This window comes from Tenrec ecaudatus, chromosome 7 (assembly GCF_050624435.1).
Source record: "Tenrec ecaudatus isolate mTenEca1 chromosome 7, mTenEca1.hap1, whole genome shotgun sequence".
Taxonomy (NCBI): domain Eukaryota; kingdom Metazoa; phylum Chordata; class Mammalia; order Afrosoricida; family Tenrecidae; genus Tenrec; species Tenrec ecaudatus.
The window spans coordinates 29896757-29924332 of NC_134536.1; the positions used below are offsets into that span (position 1 = coordinate 29896757).

The window sequence follows — 27576 nt, forward strand, 5'->3', positions numbered from 1 at the left end:
GGGGGGTTGGGGGCTGGAAAGCACCCTGGAGCTCGTGTCAATAGCCAAGGACATCCCAATATGGGGCCTCTGTGCTGAGGGTGCTAACAGTGACCAGGACTACTTGGCAGTCCCGCCCAGCCCTGCTCTGGGGCACTCTGAGTCCAGTCTCCTCCTACACCTACTCATCCTAGTTCTGACACTTCAGAAGCACAGGCGAGTGCTGGGAAGGGGCAAGAGGCAGAGGCTGCTGCAGAAGACTGCTGGCAGTGGTGACAAATGCCTTTTACAGACTACCTGTCACTCGGCGCTGAGCTTTGAGCCCTACATGAATCATTTCACATCACCTTCATCAAAACCCCATGAAGCAGGCATGATTGTCATCCCCACGTTAGTCAAGAGGAAATGAAGCTTTTGAGAGAGTTTAAGTCTCTTGTCTGAGTTCACAGACACACGAAGTGGGAAAGCCCAGACCTACATTCATGAGAACCACAGCCCCAGGCGTTATCTCTAGATCTGTTTCCAATCCTAATACACATTGTCTTAAGCGTGGAGAACACAGTGTTTCTCAAATGCTACAGTCATGAGTTCGCTGTGTGTGCAGGGGTGGATTCCAGAGAGCCATCCCGTGTGGTTCAAAGCAGTGAAGCTCAAGGACAACTGCCTGAGTCAAGTGATCTTGACACATGACCCAAATCGAACACAGATACATGCTCAGAGGAAGTCCAGAACTGAAGCTGAAAGAGGAGGAGAGGACAGGACAAGGGAGCACCACCCCACGTGAGCGACCTCACGCTGAAAGCCCAGCGTGGGCTCCGTCAGCAGCAGATCGCCAGCCGGGGGAATCCTGCAGCCTGGAACAAGATGGTTCTATTTTGAGTTTAAAATGCTCTAACGAATGCGTGCCTCTGTGATAGAACAGATGACAGCTTAATGGCATAAGACTGCAGCAGACTTCTCGGAGACAGGGCACTAAGAAAAGGCTCATGGCCAGGTCTCAATTGTGCCCCAGGTGACTTCCCTGACTCGCATCGAACACCCGATCTCCAAACTTTCTAAGTACTCCTCAAACTTCTCAAATCACCTTGCCTTCCCTTCAGCACCACCTCTATTTTATGTGTGTGTACACATTTACATACTCAGATACACAACTAAACACTAGTTGTCACCTCTTCCTCTACCCAGGGGAAGAAAGACTGGGGTTTCTACTCTCGTAAAGGGTGACAGTTTCGGGAACTCACAGGGGCAGTTCTACCCTGTCTTACAGGGTGACTACGAGTTGGCATGAGCTCGATGGCAGTGGGTGAGCTTTTCTCTATCAATTCTCTTACCCGTGACTACCCTTGATATTTGGAATTGCTAGAACTAGACCAGGCATCCTCAAACTACAGCCTGCAGGCCATATGCGGCCCGCTGAGGACATTTATCCGACCCGCCGGGTGTTTTTGCCGCGTTTTGTTTTTTACTTCAAAATACGATATGTGCAGTGAGCATAGGAATTTGCTCATAGTTTTTTTTCAAACTATAGTCCGGCCCTCCAATGGGTCTGAGGGACAGTAAACTGGCCCCCTGTTAAAAAAGTTTGAGGACCCTTGAACTAGACTGTGCCTGCCACAGACCATTCTGATGGGGCCAAAGAAGGCCCTAGACAACACTGGAGAAAAATGTAGAACAAACATTGAAATCATAAATGATTAAATCACAATCATCAAAAGACCCGATGTCTGGTTTGGCAGAGACGAGTGGAAGCCACAATACTGTGGCCCTTCATCATCCTTCAAGGATGCTGCCCCTTGGAGCTGCCCCTTAGAGCCACGCTAGAGAAGGGTCTAGGAAGTGGACACTCATACTCACGAGAACACACTCTTCAGAGCCATGACCCCTTAGAGACCAAAGGGGCAGTGCTTGCCCAAAACAAAGCTCAGCAGGCAGCCAGGGGCCAGGCAGAGGATGAATTGATGTGGGTAAGGAAGCAGGATGTGGAAAGGGTGACAGTGGGAGAATAACAACAAATGCCATGAAACAAGATGTGCATGAATGAATGAATGAAAAACGATTTTGCTGCGTAAACTTTCAACCAACCCCCCCCCCCCCACACACACACGTCTGGGTCTGGGGCTCTGTCATACACTCTTCTTTCTCATTCCCTCTCCATTCCATACTTCCCATCGTTCAACACAAATGCTTCTTCCCAATAGTAATCGTTGGACATCTCCACCGCAAGTCAGATCATTGCCTCACACCTGATGCACACAAAATGATTCCAACCTTTCTCCTCAACTCAGGCTCTGCCCAAATGTCTCTACTCTTGTCCTAGACAGTACCACTTATCTGCCGCCAATGCCTCTTCGTCCTTCACTGAACTTGTTCCCTCAACCAGAACCTTCTTGTTAAACTCTCTGCCAGACACCCTGTCCTCTCAGGTCCCACTGTCTCTGCCCCACCAGTCTTGTTTCTCCTCCCACCCTGAACCCTGAAGGCTATCTTAACTCTATCTCTAAGGTCCACCCCTTTCAGCTACTTTGATCTTGTGCTTTTAAAACAAGGTGAAAAGCTGCATAGCTTGATGGATGTAACGGAAGGGCAAACACCCAACACCATGTTCCACATGACTTTATACCAACAGCCACCCCTCTCCCACACAGGAGCTCGAGGAGGCTGACACCACTTAACCACATTTAAACACCTCATGGGATTCCTTCGTGCGGTTGGAAGGCTCGGGGTGATGGCTTCCCAGAACTCTTGAGTCTGCTGGCAAGTACCATTTTCAGCGTTACTGCCGCAGTCTCTACTTCGGTGAGCAGTTGCCTGAGGTCTTACAAGCTGGCCAGCGGTCACCCAGCCTAAACGCAACCGCTCTCGACTCATCAGTGGAGGAAGGAGACCCAGGAATAGGAGAAGAAATGAGACTTCTTATCAACTCGCCTCTATGAACTACAAGGTGCTGAGCCTAGAGACAAGAAGTGGAGGGTACCTGGCTACCATTACTGAGTGTTTTGATTAAGGATTCAAAAGATAAGCCCTTATCAAAAGAGGTAACTATGAGACAGAATTTCACATTTCTTACCAAATCTCAACTGATTGGATCTACTGAAACTGAAGGAATATGCAAATTTGTCTGAGAAAGAGAAAAGAATTGAAAGCATTCCTTGAAGTAAATTCTAAACTCACCTAGTCAGCAGTGTCTGTGGTGAGAATTGCACACTCTTAAACTGTCCATTATACTGTCAATGGTAATGCCAGAGCACGCGTGAGCGGAGCGTGGTGCGTCTCCATCCACAGTGGTGGGAAGATGTGGGCACAGAGAACGGGAATGGCACTGCGACCAAGGGTACCGAACTGGGATGAAGAAACTAAAGAGGGCTGAATATTCTGTTGCGCATCTTTTCACCAACACTAAATAAAAAGCTACACATTAAAAACAAATGCCAAACCCTATAATTTCATAAAAGACATGCCAAAAGCTCGTCATGACAGCTTGCGAACACCTCCACAACCTATAACCCACCATGTCTACTCACTTCCCGTTCCAGAAGCTCGCTCCAGACGCAGCTCAGTCGCTGTTCCCCACATTGCAACCTGATCTTTCTGACCACCGTTTCTCTGCTCAGGCTGCGTCCATGTCCTCACAGAATTTAGACCCTCTGCCTATCAAACCTCTGTTGTGCTCATCAAGATTGGTTCCTGTAAATACTATGGGGAGAAAAAAACCTTTCTTCCTTGTACATTGCAGGATAGATAGATAGAATGGCTCCCATTGAGTGGTAAAAATAATGGATTTTAAAAAGGGCTTAATGAACGATCTCAACAGGCAGTTCAATGAGTTGTAAAGCATAATTAGGAAATGTGAAGACTTAGAAAGTCCAAAAGGAAAAATATTCTTGGCATTTCTCAAACTGAAAGGAAGGCAGGCAAAACACATGCCTTGAACTGAAATACTATGGTACTCCTGTGGGTAAAATACTGACTGACGCGGGCAGCAGCAAAAGAAGACAGATGGAATAAACAGTCACCATAACACACACACACACACACACACACACACACACAATGGGTCCACTTCAAACATTTAAATAGGTAATGCCTGGTCAAGGACCAATGGTATTTTCAGAGAGAGAGCATTGTAAAGTCTCTTATGGCGTACATAGTTGTGTTAAAATGTAATAACTTAATATCTGAATTTCCTTTTGACACAATTTAAAGCTGTTTCAGTTTAAAGAAGGTGAAAAAGGAGTGAAGGGGAAACCCATGTGGATTGAGGCCCCGGTAATCCCCTCTGACCACAGGAGTGTGAATGGCTTTGCTGTCACGCAGAACACCCTGGGAAGTGGATGGTTGCGGATGCAATTAGGTTGAAATTTAACGCCATCCCATTTGCTCTCCCTTATGATCTATTTAAATTTGTTTCAGTTTTTAGTATTCTCTGCTTTCTTTTCAACTGAGGTGTTTACCTGATTTACTTTACTGCGTGTTTGGTTGGTTGGTTGATTTTTTAAAATGTTTTTGTGTATGTGTAATCCAAGATAGGTAATTCTATAGACACAGTAACTAGATGAATAGTTCCTTAGGGGTGTGGCAGGGGAGTTTGGAGGAAATTGGAAGCTAACAATGATGAGTACAAGAATGAAAAATAATGTTGTAAAACCAACTCTGGTGATGATTGTACAACTCTTCATGATGTGACTGAACTACTGAACTGCATGCTCTCTGAATTTTATGACAATGGAACTGCTGAAAAACGAGCAAACGATGGCACTGAAGGACGAAGTCCAAGCGTCACTGAAGGCACTGGCCAAGAGTGCCACTCCAGGAATTGCTGGAATACCACCGGAGATGTTTCGGCCTTACGGAGACGATGCTGGAGGTCTCACCCAACTATGACAAGAAATTTGGGAGACAGCTCCCTTAGCAGCCAACTGGAAGAGATCCGTATTCATACTCATTCTGAAGAAAGAGAACCCAATTGAAGGCAAAAATGATCAAACAATATCGTTAATATCACACCCAAGCAAAATCTTGCTAAAGGTATTTTCGAAATGGTTGTAGCAGTACATTGACAGGGAGCAGCCAGAAACTCAAACTGCATTCAAGAGAGGGCATGGAAAGAAAAACATCCCTGCTAATAGAAGATGGGCCTTAATTGAAAACAGAGGGTAACAGAAAACTGTTTACTCATATTTTATTGGCTCTGCAAACTGCGTGGATCATAACACATTAAGAAGAGCATTTCCAAGAATGGGGATTCCAGAGCACGTAACTGAGCTCATGCAGAACCTGCACATATGCCAATTGGAGGTTGTGCAAACCGACCTAGTGGACACAGTATGGTTCAGAATCAGGAAAGTGATGTTACAGGTCTATCTTTGTACCATGCTTACTCCATCTGCATGCTAAGCACTAACGTGAGAAACTGGGACTAAGTACTAACGTCGGCCCCGGGACTGCAGGGAGAGTCATATGCAGATAGCACAGCCTTGCTTGCAGCAAGGAAAGCAAACCTGAAGCAACTTACTGATGGAGATCCAAGACTACAGCCTTCAGTAGGTGTTTCACCTCGTAATGGCGGAAATAAAAGTCCTCACAATTGGACCAGAAAGCAGCAGCATGCACTGGGAGAAAAGGCGAAAGTTTTCAGGGCTGTCAACTGATGTGGATCCACAACAGATGCTCATGGAAACAGAAGTCTGGAACTCAAATGATGCCCTCACTGCACTGGGCAAGTGTGGTGCCAAAGCCCTCTCGGGAGCGTCACAGAGCGAAGATGTCCCTCTGAGGACTAAGACGCACCCGATCCACGCCATGATGCTTCCAATCACCTCCACACAAGGGAAAGCTGGTCAGCGAACAAGAAAGCAAGCCTGCAGTCGAGCCGGTGCATCTGAGTGATGGTGTGGGCAGCGAACACTGAATAGAGCACGGATTGTGTGAAGAATGAGCAAACCTGTCTTGGAAGAAGTACGGCCGGAATGCTCTTGAGGAGCCAGGAGAGTGAGACTTCATCTCATGCACCTGGACATGTGCTCCGGCGGAGGCAGTGTCTGGAGGAGGACCTCATGCCTGGCTGGTGAGAAAAGGAACACTCTGCAAGATGTGCTGCCCCGGTGGGCTCATGCCTCACGACCACGCGGGTGGCAGAGACGGGGCCGTGTTTCCTTCTGCTGCCCAACGGTTGCTGGCAGGCAGAACCCACTCAACGGAACCTAAAAGCCCAACACTGGCCCTCCCTAATCCCTGCTTGCCTTTCCACTCTGTCTTGTTTACATGGTTCAAAAGAACACCGCTTCCGGGACACAATGACTTTCCAAAGGTAAATATTTTGTGACAAATGACATGATTGCTCCATTTTCTCTAAATATCCTCCCAATTATGAAAACGCCTTCACCAGCAGGCCTCTTCCCAGATTGCACCAAAATGGAAACATAAAATCACCCGCTAGGCCGACTGTGCTCGGTGCATTGACATCAGGCTTAAAACACCCAAACGAAACCCACGCAGCTGGGTGATGCTGCAGCAGGCACCGTTACCTCGCCCCGGCCTAGAACACTGGGACCGCAGCAACAACGAAATGAAGCCAGACGAGACAATTCCATCTCGCTGGCTTCTCGGCTGCTGGCAAAGAAACCAGGCAAGGCGAATAAACACCTCTACCTTGCAGGTGACAAGGAACATCGTATTCAATCTCCTCGTGTCTTGATGGGCTCAGGAAGAGGGTTCCGTCCACCAGTGGGAACTGTTCGAACACCGGGAGGGCTCGGTGGCACAGTGCGCAGTTCACGACATTCCGATGGCTGGCGCTGAGCGCCGCCAGGATGAACTTGCGCAGATCCTCGCCCTGGCCCACCTGGGCGTCGTCTTCCATGCGCACGTGGAAAGTGTTCAGCTTGTGCCTGGGGATGTGCGCCAGCAGCTCGGAGAGGTCCAGGCGCCGCAGGAACTGCACGGGCGCGTCAAAGTGTGCCCCCCGGTGGACCGAGAGCCCCGCGGGGCTGTAATCCAAGTGGGCACTTCGGAACACGTGGCCCGCGGGCACGGCCTTTTTGTGAGGCTCGAGGTGGATGGCATTCTTTAAGAACTCCCCGAGGTACCTGGAGGAGCGGGGGCCGCTGAAGTGGGCAGGGGAGAGGATGGAGTAGCCGGTGGGTGGGGACTGGCCGGGGGAGGCGCAGGGGGAGCGGGCAGCTTTCTCCTGGGAGTTCTGCCGGTCCATGGAGTGCCGCCGGGGCAGCTCGTGGTTCAGGCCTTTGGAGGGCTTGTTCAGGGGCCTGCACTTTTTTGCCTCCTCCCCCGCCTCCCCGGGGGGCTTCCCTGGGTTCTTCTCCGTCCCCGCGGATTTCTTCTTTCTCTCATCCTGCATCCGCTTCACCTGGTACCAGTCCGTGTCCTTCTTCAGGTGGCCCTGCCCACAGCGGCAGGAGCAGAAGCGGAAGGCCAGGTCGTAGCCCTTCTTGGTCCACATGTTCTGGCGGCACTGCTTCTCGTTCCAGCTGCGCGCCCGGCCGATGCAGTTGAACTGGACCAGGATGCTGCTCTCCCACTCGTAGAAGCACTGCAGGTGCATCCAGCTGCTGCAGGGGCACTGCTCGCTGTTGCACACCACCTTCTGGTAGTCGTCCTTCTCCAGGTCCACCGGCCGCCCGAAGCTGCAGATCAGGGGCGTGGCACAGGGGGCTTCTGAGGAGGAACACAAGAGAGAAACGTCAGCACCCACAGCGCGGGGAGCCCAGCTGACACCAGGCCAGAGATCCAGGCCACCACCCCCCGGGAGCCCATGCCAGCCAAAAGCTCCAGCTTTTTGGGGTCGAGTCCTGCCGCTGGAATGACCACCCGAGAGGACTAGAACACATTTGCCTTGATCTTGGTGTGGCATCGGGCCGAGATTTACTTTCTGCTGCTTGTGACAGGCCGGATGCAGCACAGAGTTCCAATCCTTCACCGGGCAACCGGCTCGGTGTCGGTACTTCCAACCATCGAGTGTGAGGGTTTTCTAAGATCTGGGCCTAATGATGGGCGAGTTCCAGGGTGTCTTTCAAAAGGAGTCATTCCAGCCAAGTAGAAAACCATATGATGAAGCTATTGAACCAACCAGTTTCTCTTCCGGAGAGAGCCACCACGCTTGCTGGCATCGCAAGGCCTGGTATCATGGGGCTTAGCCTGTCCTCAATGCCACAGGGAAGCCAGAAACAGGCCTGCCACATCTCTAATTTTCTTCCGTTGTTCGGTATCCAGTGGCTCGGGTGTTCATCAACCTAACTATTGGCCTGCACAGAACTCCACCACCAGGGTGAGGAGGGGCGGGGAGGGAAGGAGAGCAAGAGCAAGAGCGAGAGCGAGAGAGAGGTATGTTCCCACAGCCACCAGTCAGAAAGCAGCAGCGACGAGCTTTTCCTGCCCTCTCCTAAACACGTGTCCCACGGGAGCTCCCCAAAGCCTGGCAGGTTCCCAAAGAGGGAAAGAAAGCAGGTGGCACAAGAGAACCCATTTCTGAACCACAGACCTGGATCGCGGGAACTTTTCAGCGATCACTACCTGACCGCCGGGCTGATGAGCAAACTGCCACACAGACAGAGGTGAAGACCCAGCCCCACTGAACTCCGGCTGCCTCATCGGCAGAGCAGTCACGTCACTGCTAAATCTTCAGTGTCCTCAACAGCAAAATGGCTACAATTATGGGCCCTACCGCACCGAGACTTCTGTGGGGCTTAAATAAGAGATGCCTTGGGCTTTAGAAGCACGCACTGCTGCTGCTGCCGCTCCGGCAGCCAGGTGGAATGTTCCAGTCCAGCCCAGAACCCTGTCCTTTGTGAGAGGGACTGTGCCATGCAGTGGCTGCGGGTCCACCCGAGACGGGAAGGGGGCCAAGCCCATGGTCCCCAGGTGGGGCTGAATCTGGAGAGTGGAAGGCAGGCAGGGGAGGAGTGGGCAGCGCAGGGCAGGCAGGGCCAAGGAAAGCCATCTGAGACAACGGCCCCGACCCACACTGGGCTGTCCGCTGTGACCCACAAGTGCCTCCCCTAGTTGGGGGTCTCCTTGGCTTTTCAAGAACTGTCATCCACATGACTTCCTTGTCATTCTTTATTTTCCGGCTCTTTCTCTAGCTTCTCGGTGCTTCCCATGCCCGTAATGACATACTCCCAAGGGCTGAGTCCTTAGCATGTTCTTCTTATGGCTCAAGACAGGAGTCAGACTCCAAAGGCAGCATTTCTTACTGGGGCGTGACTGGTGTTTGGAAGAGCCCCGTGAGTTTCAGGATGTTGAACATCACTGGACCCTGGGCACAAGTTATCTGTTGCTCCCTAACCATCCAACCATCCCACTGTGGTAACCCCAAGTACTCCCTCTGGAGGACAGGAGTACTCCCAGTAAGTCACTAGTCTTGATCAAGACGGTTTCCCGTGACATATGCACGAGCTTATACAATACACACATGCAGACATACACACGCGCTAACAGAGACCACTATGCCCCAGGCTCCGCAGTCGAGTTGTCCCAGAAGCTTCTCCTGAGCGCTGGTGTGTGGTCTAAACCTGGAAGCTCCGGGTGGTGGGAGCTTCAACCACACAGGTGAAAACAAGTGAGAACGCCAGATGACTCGGGGTTCCTCGGGGTGCATGCTGATGAGCAGTGACAACAGGAGGCAGGTTAGATGACAAGAAGACATCAGGGTAGCCCTATTTTGAACCTGTCGAGTTGAAAATATTTATATCCAACATAGAACTGGAAAAAGACTGGCGCTCAAACCAAAGACACGCACAAGGCAGACATTTCTACAAAGAAGACACACAAGCAGCCAATAAGACATTAAGAAAAAACATAAATCAAGTCCACAACAAAATACCACTTTCTATCGACTAGGGCCTCTATGATCAGGAAAGCCGGCACGCACACGTACCGTGGGAAAGGGATGGGGCTCTTTAGAAAACTGCGTGCATTGTTGGTGGGAATTTAAAATGGTGCAGCCACTGTGGAAAAGTTTGACAGATTTTCCAAAAGTTAAATATAGAAATACCATCTGATCCAGCAATGGAAATTCCTGAGTTTGTACCCAAAAGACTTGAAAATGGGGATCAAGCACATATGCATAAATCAATGTCCACTGAGACATTATTCAATAGCCAAAGATGTAAACCACCCAGTGTGCACCCATAGACAAATAAACAAGTAAAATATGGTATATACATATAATGGGATATTATGGAGTAACTTTAAAAACATTATGCTGAGTTAAAAGGTGGGGCACACAGACACAAAAGGACAAATATTGTGGTAGGATTTCCCCATATTTGAAAATTTAGAACAAGCAGATGCAAAGAGACCAGCGTAGGTAAGTGGTTACCAGGGTCTAGGAAGAGGAGGGGGTATTGAAAGTTACTGCTGAGGGGCTCATGTTTCTATGTGGGGTGATATATTCATTTTAGAAACATGCAGTGGTAATAATTGTACCGCAGGGTCAATGCACTGAATGTCATTGGCTCGTTCATTTAAAGTGGAGGGAAAGAGAAAGAGGTAGAACTACAAATACAGACATGGAGTCACTCGTCCCCAAATGGAGACTAATCCTACGGCTGATGAGAGAGAGAGAGAGAGAGTCGGCCTGAGAGGACACTGAGGAGCAGGCAGAGACTAAGACTTGGGGAGCGGAGTCCTGCAAAGCACCATTCAAAGCCTGGCTCAGCAGAGTTCACCACAGAGACTGGGAAGCAATGGACTGAGAAGACAAGTCAGCAGAGAATCTGTTTCAGCATGGAGACAGACGTGTCACAGTCATGGAAAAGGCAGGCATACAGTCTGACAGAGACAGCTCTGGGGATATGGCCCTCAGGCACCCTTCCAGACATACAACAGGCCCATAAAGCGAGCCCTCCCACCAGGAGGTACGCACTCAACCGAACTCGCGGGACAGTCTCTGCCCAGGGACAAGGCTCAGAAGGCTGGAGGGAGATGTGAGCCCGGGGGATCGTGGGAAGAGGGCTGCTTGCTCCTTGAGAGGAATGCATCTGGTGTCACAAAACAAGATGTGTGCGCTTTGTTGAATGAAAGCCAACGCTGCTCTGCAAACTTGCACACAAATCACTGTAAAAATCCAACAGAACGGTTCTGAAGCTTACATGGAAATGTCAAGGACCACAAAAAAATGTACGGCTAACATTGGGCACCTGGTTGTTCTGGTTCCTAAAAACTGGCATTTCTCAGAAGCCACCGTTTCAGATCAAGTCTTATAAAATACAACATAAACTGCTTTTTACTCATCAAATAGTGAAGGTGTTTTCATTGACATCTGACACGTCTACAGTGAAGCTCAGTGACGGTATTCATTCCCCAGGGAGAGAAGACAGAGGGCGTTTTCCCTGTGTCTGAAATAGAGGCAGCTCTCATGTGCGGTCTCTCATAGGAGTGCATGTGCGCACTGCAAATTCGAAATGCCAAGTAAGCATTTATTGAATTAATACTTGATTAATAGAAATTAACTACATGTCATAGATTGAATTTGTCCCCCAGAATACAAGTCAGCTTGGCTGGACCATAACTGTCAGTGGTTTGGCAATTCTGCTATGATGTAATCCCCCATGATGTCATCTGATGCGATCAGTCCTTCAGTTTGAAGACAACACAAATGGGATACAACAAAGATGTCAAGCAGCAGTTCTCAACCTGGGTGTCAAACGACCCTTTCACAGGGGTCGCCTGATTCATAACAGTAGCACAATTACAGTGATGAATAGCAACGAAAATGATTTTAAAGGGCCGCGGCATCAGGAAGGTTGAGAACCACTGATGTAAAGGCTTTGAGTCCCAGGCTGGTCTCAGGAATAATCAGCTGTTTGGGGTTGTCTGCTGCCCTGAGCCCCTCCTCTTGGGCTGCAGTGCATTAAAGTCCTGGTTGCTTAGTCTTGTCTTTGAGGGCTGGCCACCCCCCACTCATAGGGGCTGACATGTAAACAGCTCAGCTGGGAGCAGGTGTGGGCTCTTCCTCCAGGGTCCAGTCTTTGAAGGGGGCCGAGCAGATTACAGGCAGCAAGGGGGGTGGGGTGTGGGGGGGGAATGAGGGCCCCCTCCATGCACACTAGCAGCTGGAGTCTCCACCTCCACAGAGTCAGTGTGTAGGAAGTGCCCAGTAGTGGGTGATGACACCGTTACAGCTTTGTGCACAGACATAGAGGAGGATTCCTTCTGCCCCCATTTTAGTCCTTTCTTTAATACTTTGTAAAGAAATATCATCACGTTAGTCTCAGCATTACAAGAGTTTTCCCTTTAGATCTGGTGCGTATCAAACTGGAGTTAGGCCATCCATGAATTGGAGTGCGTTCGCCCTGGGTTAAGGCCCTTGGTTGAGCTGCTAACTGCCACTGCCACAGACAGACAGACACTCCCTGCAAGGCCCCTCCTCTGAAGGAGTGGGGATGAAAAAGCAACTGAACTTTGTTTAATTGACTAATTAACATTTTAAAGGACACCAAAGGTCGCAGCTGGGGGGGGGACTGCAGTTAACAAACCACTCTTCTTTCCCCTTCCTCTGGGCACACCACAGAGCACAGGCTCTTCCTGCTGGGCCTCCTGCTGGGCCTGTCCCTGGCTCTGATGTACTGGGGTCCTGTGGATGTGACTCTATTCAGCACCAGTTTAGTGCAAGGCCCAGCTGGGTCCAGTGGTGCTGGGGCAGAAAGATGAGAAGCAGGTGTTCGCTCTTGAGCTGTGACCCAGGGGGATGTGACAAAGGACTTCACTGCTTTCCCCAGTTAGGATTCTACTGACCTCTACAAAGTAGAGGCAAGGAGCACGTCTTACAGCGCCCCCTCCCCCCAGCAAAGAATGGTCCAGCCCCAAATGTGCTGATCACCTTTGACACGCGGCAAGATCCCACATTCCTTCATTCTTAAAGAAAAAAACAGCAAACAGAAATGTACTCTCAAAGTGTAGATGAGAAATCCAAATTTGGAGTGTTGGCTCCAGGGGCGGGCATTCGTTCCCAACTGGCTTTATGTAAAACAAAAACAAACTCACTGCCAGGGAGTGCGTGGTGACTCATTGCGTCCCGAAAGGACAGGGTAGACCTGCCTGTGGGGTTCCAAGACTGTAACTCTTTATCTCCTTTCAACATGTGTGTCCCCGGGTTCCTTGTGTCATGGTATCAATGTCCCCCTGAAAAGGTTGACTGCCCCTCATTCTGCCCTCACCCCTCCTGCTCGGCCCCTTCAAAGACTCCATAGGGGAGGAAGAGCACACGCCTGCTCCCAGCCCGGCTGTTGACATGTCAGCCACTATGAGTGGGGCTGGGGCCAGCCCTCAAAGACACTCAAAGACAAAGACTGAGCAACCAGGACTTTAATGTCGAGCTACAGGCACTGCAGCCCAAGAGGAGAGGCTGAGGGGGGCAGGCAACTCCAAACTGCTGTTTGCATCCCTGGGACCAGTCTGGGGACTCCCAGCAAAGCCTTTACCTCTCAAACAGCCTCCACCTCTGTGGGAGAGAAATGAGGCTTTTTATATCTGTAAGGCTGCAGCTCTCAACCTGTGGGTCTCGACCCCTTTGGGGGTAGAACGACCCTTTCATAGGGGTTGCCCGATTCATAACAGTAGCAAAATGACAGTGATGGAGCAGTGATGAAAATAAGGTTATGGTTGGGGTGTCACCACAGGAGGAAGGCCGGGAAGCAGCGCTGTAAGGAGTTACAGTCTCGGAAGCCCATGGCCTGTTGCTGTAAGTCAGAACCGGACTCGGGAAGGGAGGGTCTTTTCCGCCCACTTGTAGGCCAACTGCTCTAGCTCCTGCGTGTTATAGCTGATGGTTCAGAATGCAGCAGGTGTTTAGAGAGTAAATCAAAAGTTGCATAATGCCGGGCCTCATTTCTAACTCCCCAAGCCTTGTAGTTAATCAAAATACACAGGAGAAGATTTTATAACTATTCACAACAAAATTATTGGCATCCGAAATCAAACCTACAGCAAATGAGCAAGATTGTAGTATGATTTGATGGCTTTGGGAAAGTCATCTCTAAAATTACAAGACCCCGAGCTCCCACCCAGGTACGTGTGCAAGACGGACTCATCTGACAGGAAGAAACCTCTGAGGCTGGGGAGGGGAGGGGACACCACATCCAACCAGGACATAGAGGAAAGCCCCTCATCAGCCTAGGACATCAGCCTAAGCTGGAGAGATGACCAAAACACGCGACATGGAACGTGGTCCTTTACACGGAATAAATGCTGTTTCACACGTGGTGCCTAATGCCGCAATACCTTACACTCCATCATCAAATCCTCTGGGCCCGGCTTCCTTTCCCCCCTGCCCAGGGCACACAAACAAGGGTCATCTCATTCAGGGAAAAACCCCACACATTTTCAAGCTGGGATCTGCAGTAATATGGCTGAGGACGCGTGGACCAAGGCTGTCTTCCCACCCCAGCCTGCCCACTGGCTTTCTGCCCTCTCTGGTCTCCGGTCTCCACCTCCCCACCGTGACAAGGCCAGCATCCCACAGCGCCACCGTCCACGAGCTGCCTGGCAGCCTGGGCCCTCCACAAACCCATCCATCGTGAGCGGAGAGCCCCCGCAAACCACCCCGGTGGGTGCCTGCTGCTGTTGTTATGCACAGGGTCCTCACCAGAGGTCAGCAGTTCAAACACACCAGCGCTTCTGCAGGAAAAAGAGGCGGCTGTTTGCTTCTGCGAAGATTTACAGCCTGGCGGTTTCTGTTCAATCTACAGCATGGGTTCCCAAGCTTACTTGACCTACCATCTCCTTTGCAGAAAAAAACCACAACTACTCCGCACTCCCCTGGCAATTAAACACTTGTAGTAAAGCTATAATCCAAGATAAAGTGTAGGTTTCAGCTTTTGCAGCCCCTGCCCCACGGGCAGTATCGCCCACTTGGGCAAACAGGTCTATCTGTCACGGAGTCAAAATGGTCTGGGTCAGTTCATGGTTTTTTGTGTTGGGGTGTTTTGGTGGCTTAGTGGAGGCTGTGGTGGGGGTGCAAGTTTGGCGGTTCAAACCCACCAGCTGATCCACAAAGGAAAGACCAGGCTTGTCTGCTGTCAAATAGACGTTCAGCCTCAGAAACCCTTATTAGGGCAACTATGAGTTAAAATCAACTTGATGGCAGTGTGCTTAGTCTTATGACATAGTGCGATTTGTACTGAGCTGCTAACCACAAGGTCAGCAGTTCAAATCTACCAGCCATTTTTCTATGTTGTGGTAGAAAAATGAGGCTGTATGCTCCTGTAAAGATTTAAAGTCTCAACAGCCCAAAGGGGCAGTTCCACTCTGTCCTGTAGGGTCAAGATACCTCAGAGATGACTCGATGGCCATGTGTTGGGAGTGGGGAGTTGTCTACATTCTGCACACAGAAGCCCTGATAGAGCAGTGTGTTCAGTATTAGGCGAATGGCAAGGATGGCATTTCAAATCCACCAGTCGCTCCATGGCAGAAAGATGAGACCGTCTGCTCCTGTAAAGATCATGGTCTCAAAAAACATACCGGGAAATTCTATTTTGTCCCGTAGGGTCACTGTTACAATTGGCTTGGGGCAGAGGGGGCTACCTCCCGCTGCATTCAGTTGCGAATCTCAGATTTTATATTTCTGAACAAATATTGAATGAAATGCTGCTGCTGCTTGTTTTCTTTTCAGACTGTCATTTCTCTTATCTGGGACTTCCCCTCTGGGCAGGAAGTATGTGTCTCCAGCTTCCTGAGAGTGGCCAGAACTCAGGGTACATGCGGAGAAGACGCTGGAGAGCCAGTCTGCAGGAGACACAGGTCATCCACAGAGCAGTTTGAAGACCTTTAGCAAGTTCCTTAACTTCCCCACGCCTGCTTTCTCACCTGAAAATGCAGGCAATATGACCCACCTCAAAAAGGGGCCAAGAGGAAGAAAGAAGTTAGTGAAGACATTCCAGTAACATCGGACACACAACAAGCCTCAGTTAAATACAAAGGGCTGTAATTACAGGCTCCCTCACTTTGTATTACTTGTAAAGTAAGGGACTTAGAAAGTGGACGGGATCATCTCCTTTTTCCAAACAATAAATCCAAGGCAGGGTGGGCCTGGACTTCAACAGAATTAGACAGTGTTACAGGAAGCCCTCCTCAACTGTCCCTCAGTGCACGAGGAACACAGTAACCCAACTGTCCCTGACTGCACACAGGCTCACAGTAACCCCTCAACTGTCCCTCACTGCACACAGGCTCACAGTAACCCCTCCTCAACTGTCCCTCACTGCACACAGAGACACAGTAACCCCTCAACTGTGCCTCACTGCACACAGGCTCACAGTAACCCCTCAACTGTCCCTCACTGCACACAGGCTCATAGTAACCCCTCCTCAACTGTACCTCACTGCACACAGGCTCACAGTAAGCCCTCAACTCTCCCTCACTGCACACAGGCTCACAGTAACCCCTCCTCAACTGTCCCTCACTGCACACAGGGACACAGTAACCCCTTCTCAACTTTGCCTCACTGCACACAGGGACACAGTAACCCCTCCTCAACTGTCCCTCACTGCACACAGGGACACAGTAACCCCTCCTCAACTGTCCCTCACTGCACACAGGGACACAGTAACCCCTCAACTGTCCCTCACTGCACACAGGGACACAGTAACCCCTCCTCACCTGTCCCTCACTGCACACAGGCTCACAGTAACCCCTCCTCAACTGTCCCTCACTGCACACAGGGACACAGTAACCCCTCAACGGTCCCTCACTGCACACAGGGACACAGTAACCCCTCAACTGTCCCTCACTGCACACAGGGACACAGTAACCCCTCCTCACCTGTCCTTCACTGCACACAGGCTCACAGTAACCCCTCAACTGTCCCTCACTGCACACAGGGACACAGTAACCCCTCCTCAACTGTCCCTCACTGCACACAGAGACACAGTAACCCCTCCTCACCTGTCCCTCACTGCACACAGGCTCACAGTAACCCCTCAACTGTCCCTCACTGCACACAGGCTCACAGTAACCCCCCAACTGTCCCTCACTGCACAACCTTAACCCTCTGCAACACACTGTATGCTTAGAAGGGAGGCTGGCCAGCCCAGTCAGTGACTCTTGCCAGACCAGCTCATTCTCCAAGGCCTGGCATAAATAACATCAGGTCAAAGGTTGTCAGTGACCTTACTTGCCCTTTGAACTTTGAGTCTTGCCAGTCATGGCTTTCCATGTGGACTTTCAGCTTACTGGGGACAAGCAACGCAGTGTGGTGGACATGAAAGAACTCATTAGATATTCACACTTCAGTTTCAAGGAGATGGAGACAAGGTGGTCATCGGGGTCTCTTCTTAATGTCAGACAAAATTAATACCTTTTTCTATGTATTTTTCCTAAGTCACCTTAGGCAATACAGGTAACAAGACTCCTAAAAGCTGGTCGCACTCAAAGTGTGCAATCAATGTCTTCTGGAGGAACTGACCCAATTTATGATTAATTTTCCCATAACCTAGAGGATGGTCTAGGGCAGTGGTTCTCAACCTTCCTGATGCCACAACCTTTTAATACAGTTTCTCAAGTTGTGGTGAACCGCCCCCCCACCCCCCCACCAACCATGAAAATATTTTCGTTACTACTTCATCACTGTAATTTTGCTACTGTTATGAATCGGAGACCCCTGTGAAAGGGCTCGAGACCCACAGGTGGAGAACCGCTGGTCTAAGGAATGCATATACGAAGGGACTTATAAAAGTCTGTGGAAAATGGAACTGAAAGACTATGGGATTTTCCTACAGACTTTTTAATCTCCCTTGTACATCTGCAGGCTTGGAGCTGTATTTTCGCTGCCCTGGTTCTTCTGAACTTTATCAGCACTTCATTGCTTAGAATTTATCTTTAGTGGGAGCCTGGCATATCAGTGTTTTATTGAGCTAATCGGTTTCACAGTTACTGGCTTCTGCGATGTTCTTCAGCACTATTAGAATACTTGGGTAACATGCTGAAAGATAAAATAAATATTTCAGAGTATAATCGATATCTCAGTTGAAATTGGTATAACCTGATTTGCATATAATGAGATCACACTGCACTAGAAAATGAATTAGCCGGCTGCCTGTTCTCCTGCTTGGAGCTCTGGATCTTGAGGGTGCTGGATCGTGGAAACCACCAGTGCTGGCATCTCCACGCACGGCAGCTCCTGTCGCCACACACAGGACCCTGAGACAGGAGGGATCAGGACTCAGACGGAGGGAATGAACGTACGCGTGAAGGATGGCGTGTGCACTGGCGAGTTAGAAACTGCCCGGCTCGAAAAGTCTTTTTATTTTTTGAGACTCCAGAGAAGGCCTTTTGATAGGAAATGGTCTTCTGCTTGTCAGTCACTATAGAACTTGAGTTTTATTTTCTTCATCCATGTCCCCCTTTCCCAAGGAAAACATTTAAAATCTGACCAGAATCACAACTCCTAAATCAGACCTTATGTATGCGATTTCCATTTAACACAGTGCTTCAAAACAGTGGACCTGTATTTTTCTCACTTAGTGGATTTCAACATGGTGCCTAGAGGCCAAGGTCAGAGTGGAGTTAGACAACTACCCTTACCTCTGCAATCGCAATGCCCTCATGCCTTGTCCTACCCTCATCTCTCGCCTGCCTCACAGGTAAGGCCCGTAATTTCACACTTAAATGGGCAACATGGGTGATCTGCGGCTAGGTACATTTCAGAGACCACAACCTCTAACTCAATGCTCGTCAATACCTTACTCAAAAGTTCTAGTTAACTTTTTTAGCCCTGGTGGTGCTGTCGTTCAAACCTACCAGCTACTCCATGGTAGAGAGATGAGGTTGTCCGATCCTGTAAAGATTTCAAGTCTCAGAAACTCTATAGAGCAGCGGTTCTCAACCTGTGGGGCACGGCCCTTTCACAGGGGTTGCCCGATTCATAATAGTAGCAAAATTACAGTGATGAAGTAGTAATGGAAATAATTGTATGGTTGGGGGGGTCACCACCATATGAGAAACTGCATGAAAGGGTCGCAGCATTAGGAAGGTCGTGAACCACGGCTCTACAGCATTACCACGAATCCGAATCAACTCGATAGCAGCGGTGGGTTTTTATGCCGTCTGCATCACGCCTGGTGAAGTGGACTGGCACAAGGAGAGGGAGTCCCTGAAGGAGGAGGGTTACACAGTGGCTACAACCAGAGGAACAACTTCGAGGCTGGCGCAGGACCGGGCAGTGTTTCCTTCTGCTGTGCACAGGGTTGCTATGGGTCAGAACCAACTCGATGGCAACTAACAACCACCTATTCCTCTGGAGCCCTGGTAGGGTAGTGGTTATGCACCGCATGCCAACCGCATGGTCAGCAGTTCGAATCCACCAGCCACTCCACTGGAGAAAACAAGGCTTTCTACTCCAGTAAACAGTTATAGTCTTAGAAACTCCAGTAAACTCACCAGGGCAGTGTAACCTGACCTATCAGGTCTATGAGTCAGAATCAACTCGATGGCAGTTAGTAGTAGCACACATTTCTTTAGACTGGAATTCCAGGGGAGCATGCCTCACTAAGCCATCATCCAGTTTGGGGTATACCAAGTACATAGGAATGCCCTTTAGGCATAGGTGGCACTCATCAAAGAAGCCCTAGTGGCATAGTGGGTTACACGCTGAGCTGCTAACCACAAGATCAGCAGTTCAAAACCACCACCCATACCATGGGAGAAAGATGAGGCTGTCTTCTCACGAACACAATCACAGTCTCAGAAACCCCCAGGAGCAGTTCTACCCTGCCCTGTAGGGTCGCTGTGAGTTGGCATCAGCTTGATGGCAGTGGGTTCGGCATGAACTCTTCACACAGCCGTGCCCACCCCTGCCACTCTGTATTTACCTCTGTCCAGTACCAGGCCCTGGAGGTACGCGGATGTATGGTTCCTGTGCTAGATGAGAGGTCCCTCTCCCCGCTTTTAAGCCAGATCATCAGTGAGCTGGATATCTGCCCACATTGTTTCTCCCCGTGGACAGACTGCTTTTAATGGCATGAGCTGGCCTAATAAACTTGTTTTAATTGTGAAAGCCAGTGTCATGGACATTGTTCAGTATTTCCAACTGTCTTATAAATAGCTGAGCAACTGGCATGTTCTGACGGGCTGGATGCTGCAGAGCCCACCACTGCTCTCTTGGTCTCCTCCTCGACCTGCTGGGAATCTGGAGGCCCGATTTCTGACCTTCCTCTGGTACGTGGCTCAAGAGATGCTTGGTGTTTTTCCCCTGGGTATTCTCTCATCACGAATATCCTCAGCTGCTTATATTTATCTGTTAGTATTACATGTAGTTTTAAAAAGTCACTTTGAATTCTTTTGGGAGTAACACCAAAATGAAAGAGGAAAAACAGCCAAGCCCACTGCCGTCATTTCTGATTCAAAGCAATCCGCCACTGTACTTCTGTGACCCTCGGGGTTCCTTCGGAACAGGGGAGCATAAATAAAGAAAACACTCAGTCACCAAGCCAACGTGCAATTAAGGCTGTACTACAGTGGGTGTCAAGCTGGTCCCCTCGCCTCATCTTCCAGAGATGGAAGTGGAGTCCTGGTCCCCTGACCCTGGGAAGCGTGCAGGGGCTGCAGCGTCCAGGAGCAGCTGCTCTCCCTGCAGTGCATACACGGGGCTCCGCTCCTCAGTGGGAGTCTGGAGGCACATGCAGCAAGCAGCTCCCCCGCCCCACTCTACCCCTGTCCTCACCTTCCTGTCTCAGTTCTCTCAACCCCAAGGCTTGGCCATGCATCCTTACGCTATGCTCTGTGCCCTGGTTGCTCCCATCATGCTTAGCAGTTCTCTGGAGACACAGTTTTGGCTGGCTCCCTTCATTTCCCCACCAACTCCCTCAGTCTTGCCTTCCCGCACTGGGGAAGTCCTGAATCCTGCCATCGCAGCCTTGCCTTGCCTTCTGAGGTGTCCTCCCTCCTCGGCCCAGCCCACTAAGGCTAACTGGACGCCTCTGAGGGTCTGCCACACTCCTGTGGGTTCAGTCTTATCTCCAACCATCCATCTCCCCTTCCCTCCTTCACCTCTCCAACTTGGAATTCGTTCTTTCGTGCACTCATGAAGAGGAGAGACCCAGATTTTCTTCCGAGACCTATCCATGGGGAAAGCAGGAGAAAAGAGAAAATGAACGGAGAAACGACAAGTAGCATAGCTGTGACCAAGTAACGCAAACTGACTCCTAGGTTCCATCCCCAGGCTCAACTATGGAGTCGAATCAACTCAACCTTTAGGATGGCTAACAACAACAAAGTCACTGTGGTAATTTAATAATGAGCATAAGCTTATATTTATTTCACTTCCATTAGTGGTATTAGCAATCTGAATGCTAATGCTTTAATATGAAGTGGTAAACTAACTGGTACTCATTGGTAAACTAGTCATATACATAGTCATATAAAAGAATAAAGAAATAAGTTTCTAACAGGCACCAACCACAATACACTCCCACCTAAGATAGGTGACTATGAGTACACCTTACCCATGTAGTTGTATGTGCACACACATACATCTAGGGAACAACAAAATGTTCTTCACAACGCTTTCATTTTACTTTCACTTACTCTAGTTGAGAAAACCCAAAATACTCTTTAATAAGAAAATCCATTCTTATATCTGTAGAAGATTTTGCAAGTAAAACTATAAAAACAAAAAGCAGAAAGGGCCAAGGCTCTGAGCTTGTTACAGCTCCAAGTGAGTCCCTGAGAGGGAGCGAGGCACTCTCTCACCAGTTCTCCCGGCAGTTCGCCACTCTACTGGTTTTCTGTCATCTCTTGGTGCGGCAGACAGTGAGACAAAAGCGAATGGGGGAAAATACAGAGGGAAAAGATATGCATAAATAATAACAATACATAATAGAGCATGAGTTCATGGGGGGCGGGGCTGAGGGAGGGAATAAAGAGGAGCAAATAGCAAAGGGCTCAAGAAGAAAGATAATGTCTTGAAATTCTTGATGGCAACGTTCGTACATGTCTGTTTGACATGATGGATGTATGGATTGTTATATGTAAGAGGCCCAATAAATGATTCAAATTAAAAATATATACAATAGAAGAAAAACCACATAAGCAAATGCTGTGTTTGGAAGTAAGAGATGGACAGACATAGTGACAGCACCATCCTCAGTTTCCCCTTTCTTTCCTGCTCCTAGAAAGAACCATGCAGCATCGAGAGTGGACAAGGTGGAATTCTCCAATCCCCACACTGGGACATACAAACGGTCCTATGGATCTGAGGCCAGATGTCTTCTGTCAGAAAATGAGGAGACATACACTTAACACCGATTTACAAGGTCTGACATGCAAAATCCCTCTGAGTCAATACAATAAAGACTCCATTATAGGGAAATCTGGGTACTGGACTGTAGATAACTAGAGATAGCAACATCTGCCAAAAGTTTAATAGTTGTATTTTCTAATACCAGAAAAAATCAACTTATAAATGTCACATAGAAAATCATTTCATTTCGACGTGTTCTAACCTCTGAATAGTTCAGTTTCTTGGGGTGTTTGGGGGATATCTATATATATATTTAGCAGAGAAGCTCTCAAATTTTGAGGCTACTAATAATCATTTGGGATTTATTTTTATAGCTATCATTATAAGGAACTTCAGAGCCCCAGGATTCATCTCTGGTTTGAACATTTAAATTAAACCTATGAAAGAAAATATATAGGTCAATGATGAACAGCTGCCAAGTTAATTCAACGAATGTTTCTGAAGACCTGTTCTATGCTCACTACTGGGCTGGATGCAGCGAATGAGATGCAGGCTCCTGCCCCGATGGAGTTCTAGTCTACTGAAGGAGGGAGAAACAACTAGTTGTGCGGGGGTGGGGGGGGGCAAAGAAAAATATTTATAGAAAAAGAATTCAAACATAAGGGAATGTTTCTATAAACCTTTAAAGCCCCTCATAGAACAGCTGTAATTCGAACAGTAACCAAGTGCAATGGCCAGATACTGTACTAAGCACTTAGGAGGGACTGGATTTTGTCTCCCAAAAATGTGCTGCAATTCCTAACCTCTATGCCTGTGGTAAAGGAGCCCTGGTGATGCAGCAGCTTAAGCACTGGGTTTTTAACCACCAGCCACTCTGCAGGAGAAAGATGAGACTGTCACAGCTTCTAAAAAGATTTGTAGTCTCAGAAACCCCGACGAGCAGTTCTACTGCACTGAATCGATGGCCGTGAGGTCTAGTTTTTGGTTTGGTTTGGGCCTGTGTTTATAATCCCATTTGCAAGTAGGTTGTCTAAACCATTGTAATGAGGCAGGTTGAGTGTAGGGGAGATCGTGAGTCAATCTCTTTTGAGTTATAGAAGAGATTAAGCAAGCAAGTTAAGAAGCAAAGGTGGGGGTTGAGAGATGTCAAGCCACACGAAGACTGTGCAGCAGCAGAAGCCCCCGGAGCCAAAGAGAGAGCGGCCTTCCAATGTCCCTTCTCATATTGCAAAGATCACTTCACAAAACTCTTAGTGTGGTCTTAGGAGACAAAACAAATTTCACAAGCTTTACTCAGATCCCAGTGAGCCAAATATAACAAACGGTCATTAATTTAAAGCAGCTGATGTAAGGTTGACTTTATATTTAGTTTGGCATAAAATCAAAAACCAAAAAACTCCACTGCCACTGAGGCTGTAAATCTTTCCTGGAGCAGAGAGCCTCATCTCTCTCCCTCAGACAGGCTCGTAGGTTTGAACCATTGCCCAACAGCACCACCGGGGAAGAGTAGAAGTAAGCACACTGCCCTTGAGTCGATTCTGACTCATGAGATTGACTCACTGAGCCACCAGGGCTGCTACAACTGACACAGTAATATAATATTAAACTTATTGTTTCTGTAGCCAAGGGCTGACTTAGCAGCTACACAAGAATGCTTTTAAATTGTAAATCTATGCCCGTTTTGTAAGGCTATTTCACACAAGAGATCAAGTATTCTCAAGAGAAGTAAATATACTGCGAAAGTGCAGTAAATGTGGCTCTCGTTACTCTTTCTAAAAAGTCTTAAAATGGCCCATGTGTATCTATGGATTTTAAAAGGTTGTCGAAGGTTTTGTTTATTTTGGGCTCTATCCTTTGCTCCGTCCTCTTTCACGGCAGAGTTCCCTGCCATTGCGATGCTCCTTCCTGTGTGAAGACCTGACACCCCCACCGTGAATTCCATCCAGAAGTACATCCCCAAGGCCCCTGGGAGCCCCACCTCACCGCTCTACCGCCCCTTTCCCCACCCCTACCCACCCACCCACCCTGCCAAACTCCGAGATGCCCTGAGCAAATTGACCATCTGCTCCTCCTCCTTTCAGTCCTTTAGGCATGCTTTCCTGGAGTCCTGGAACCTAGTTAAGATAGTTGCTTTAAAGTCTCTGTCTAGGGAGTCCAGCACCTGTTTCACCAGGGAAAGACTACCGATCGTGTCTTTCCTGTGGATGGATATTTCCCTGTTTCTTTGTGTGACCAATTTTTCTGTTGGAAATTGAGTATTTAAAGAGCACACCGAGGGGACTCTGAACATCAGATTCTCTGTTGTTGTTGTTGCTGCTGGCTGTGGTTACTGCCTTCTATTTCATGAGTTTCCTCAACTAATGCTGCCAAGTCTATGTTTGCAGTCCTGTATAGCGACTGATGCCTCTGCTCGTTAGTCTCCTGCCCTTTGGAGCAAACCTCCAATACACTTGGCAGTTGGCAATCTCGTGTGATCTCTTTCTATTTGTCTGAGTCAGCTACAGTGGGAATTACGGCTCGGGTCTTTTCTGGGCACGGGCTTCTAGAGCCCCAGTACTATGCTGCTGCTGAGGTAGCCCGGGGATGGTGACTCTGTACAGCAGAACAAAATGCAGTGACATTCTCACAATTGTTGTTAGGCTTTTCACGGGTCCCTGTGGACCTCTATGCTTACTCTTTTCTTTTGAAGTTTTTTGGCCCACTTTTGTTGGTCCCAACTAGCATCACAGCCTCAAGACATTGTAATGCTAAACTGACCCTGGTTGTTTTCTGTAGACACTATAGGGACAGGTCTTTTCCCAGTGGACAGCGTCTGGGCCAGGTCAAATAAAGGCAGGCCTCACCCCCAGCACCTACCCCCACCTCCCATGAATGAAGCTTTCAGGGGCTTCCAGGCAGGTTAGACACAGGCAACTCGGAGCAGAGCAGTTTCCATCGCCATTCTTCTAGCGGGACTACACTGCTGGTTCTCCACGCTCCCACGAAGCGGGAGTGAAACTAGAGCGAGTTAAAACACCGCCAAGCTTGCCGCTCGTACTGCCGCTCTCCTCGAACAAACACTCGAAGGATTATGGAAAGCCTCTGGCTGATTCCCAGAATTGAAAATAAGTTGTCCGTGTGCTCATTACTTTAGTGGAGAAACAGATTTCCAGAACGTAAGCTTAGGAAGAGGCAGGTCTTGTTTATGGGGATGAAAAATGAAAATGCTTAAGGGCAAGGTTGCCAGATTAATGTTACTGCAGTCAATAAATTGTACACCTGTAAAAAGATGAATTGGCAAAACTTATGACAAAGAATTATATAGGAGTATAGGAGAACCCTGATCATACAGAGGAAATTCACAATGGAGTATCCAATGCTCATGAAATCTAGACTTTCTGGAAGCCATGGAGGCAGGAGGAGCCCCGGCAACTAGTGTCTGGTAATCTTCCCACCTTGAAGCAGAAACAGCTCCTGAAATCCTTGTCAAAGCAGTGGAGTAAAGAGAGTGTGTGCACCTTGAGTCCTGCGCTCTCTCAAGAACTACCTAGACGAGGGCAGAGGAGCTCTGGGAGCATGCGGGCTACCTGTTGAGCTGCTAAGCATAAAGTTCTAGCTGCCCTGTAGCGTCGCTGTGAGTCAGAATCGATTTGAGGGCAGTGAGTCTAGTTTTGGGTCTGACATGAGATCAAAGAGACAACCGCACCTGGACACTCTCGATGTGACACTGGGCAGCACGCACACTGCAATGGGGGAGGAACGCTGTGGGACGGTCATACAACTGAAACATGCAATCAGGGCCACCGCATTATGTGAGTAGGAACTGCTGAATTGGTATGTGTTCCACAAAGCACATGTTGAACAGCAACAAGCGTTTTTAAGAAGCAAAAAATGTTACACACCTATTGTATTTTCAAACGGTGTAACTGATAGCTATCAAATCAGTAAGATAATTGAATTGCTTGAATACAGGTAAATGACAATAAACTAGAGACAGTGGCCTTGGCTATCTAGTCGCACCTTAAAAATTATGCAGGACTCTGTTTTCAGATTCTTTACAGAGACACAGGCAAAAGTCTGAGTTCCACCTTCAAAACAGCCTTCTGAAAACTCCACTGTGAGCATGTCGCATCCGGAATCACAAACCCCCGAAACTGAAGCCCCTACCCCAGACAGACCTGCAGAGCCCCTCGCTCCAGCCTTGACCTCTCCCTGTGGCTGCAGCAGGAAAACCAAGCCACACGGGGCAGAGTGGACATGGAGAGACGGTCAGAAATCGAGCAGTGGCCCACTGTTGTCCCACCCTTCAAGTTCACTAGGTGGTGAAGGCCATTTTGTGAATAACTAATAAGTATTCTGTAGTTTTGTTGTTTAAATACACCAAAAAGCTTTTGGTTTAAAAAATGAAATATTTTTTAGACCTTTTGTCTACAAAAAAAACAACATAGATGCTAAACTTGGTACATTAAAAGGGAAGCCAATAGCCGAAATATTCTGACAGCCTGTTTTAATTATTGCAGGGAGTACAATGAGCACAGTTAGGGATATGGACCTCTGATTTAATTTGAACTCCCTGTGTTATTGTACTGTATGAGACTGCTCCACCGTGGGTGACAACTCAAGTCCACGGGCATTACATTCAGTTAAATACATCCTTGTTTATGCAGGAAAAGCACTCTATCCAAATAGAAATGGATACTTCACATATCTCCCCAATATTAAATGGCTCGTCAACTATATCGAAAAACTTGGATGTTGTTTCTTTTAATTATTTTATTGGGGGGGTCATATAGCTCTTATCACAATCCATACATACACCCATGGTGTCAAGCACATATGTACATTTGTTGCCATCATCATTTTCAAGACATTTTCTTTCTATTGAGCCCTTGGTATCAGCAACTCATTTCCCCCCTCCCTCTCCTACTCTCCCACCCACATGAACCCTCAATAATTTATAAATTATTCTGTCATGTCTTACACCGCCCGACGTCTCCCTTCACCCACTTTTCTGTTATCCGTCCCCCTGGGAGAAGATTATATGTAGATCATTGTGATTGGTTTCCCCTTTCTCCCCCCAGAAGGTCCTTCCCCTTCCCCTCCTGGTATTGCTACTCCCATTATTGGTCCTGAGGGGTTTATCTGTCCTACATTCCCTGTGTTCCCAGTTCTTATCTGTACCAGTGTACATCCTCTGGTCTAGCCAGATTTGTAAGGTGGAATTGGGGTCATGATAGTGGGGGGGGGGAGCATTAAAGAACTAGAGCAAAGTTGTATGTTTCATCAGTGCTATACTGCCCCCCAATTGGCTTATCCCTTCCTTGTGACCTTTCTGTAAGGAGATGTCCAACTGTCTAAGTATTTTTAACATCTTCCCCATATATTTTCTTACTCTCTAAAAAAGTTTCATACGTCAACCCAGCCTCAGA

At 48.5% G+C, this 27576-nt stretch overlaps 1 protein-coding gene across 1 annotated transcript in view; it reads right to left on the reverse strand.

Annotated features, from left to right (window-relative positions):
- Nucleotides 1-27576, reverse strand: part of HECA (hdc homolog, cell cycle regulator) — a 56312-nt gene that overhangs the window by 11463 nt on the left and 17273 nt on the right. The window contains exon 2 of the mRNA XM_075554461.1: nt 6628-7650. Within this exon, the coding sequence (XP_075410576.1) occupies nt 6628-7650 (1023 nt within the window). The remainder of the gene's footprint in view (nt 1-6627; nt 7651-27576) is intronic.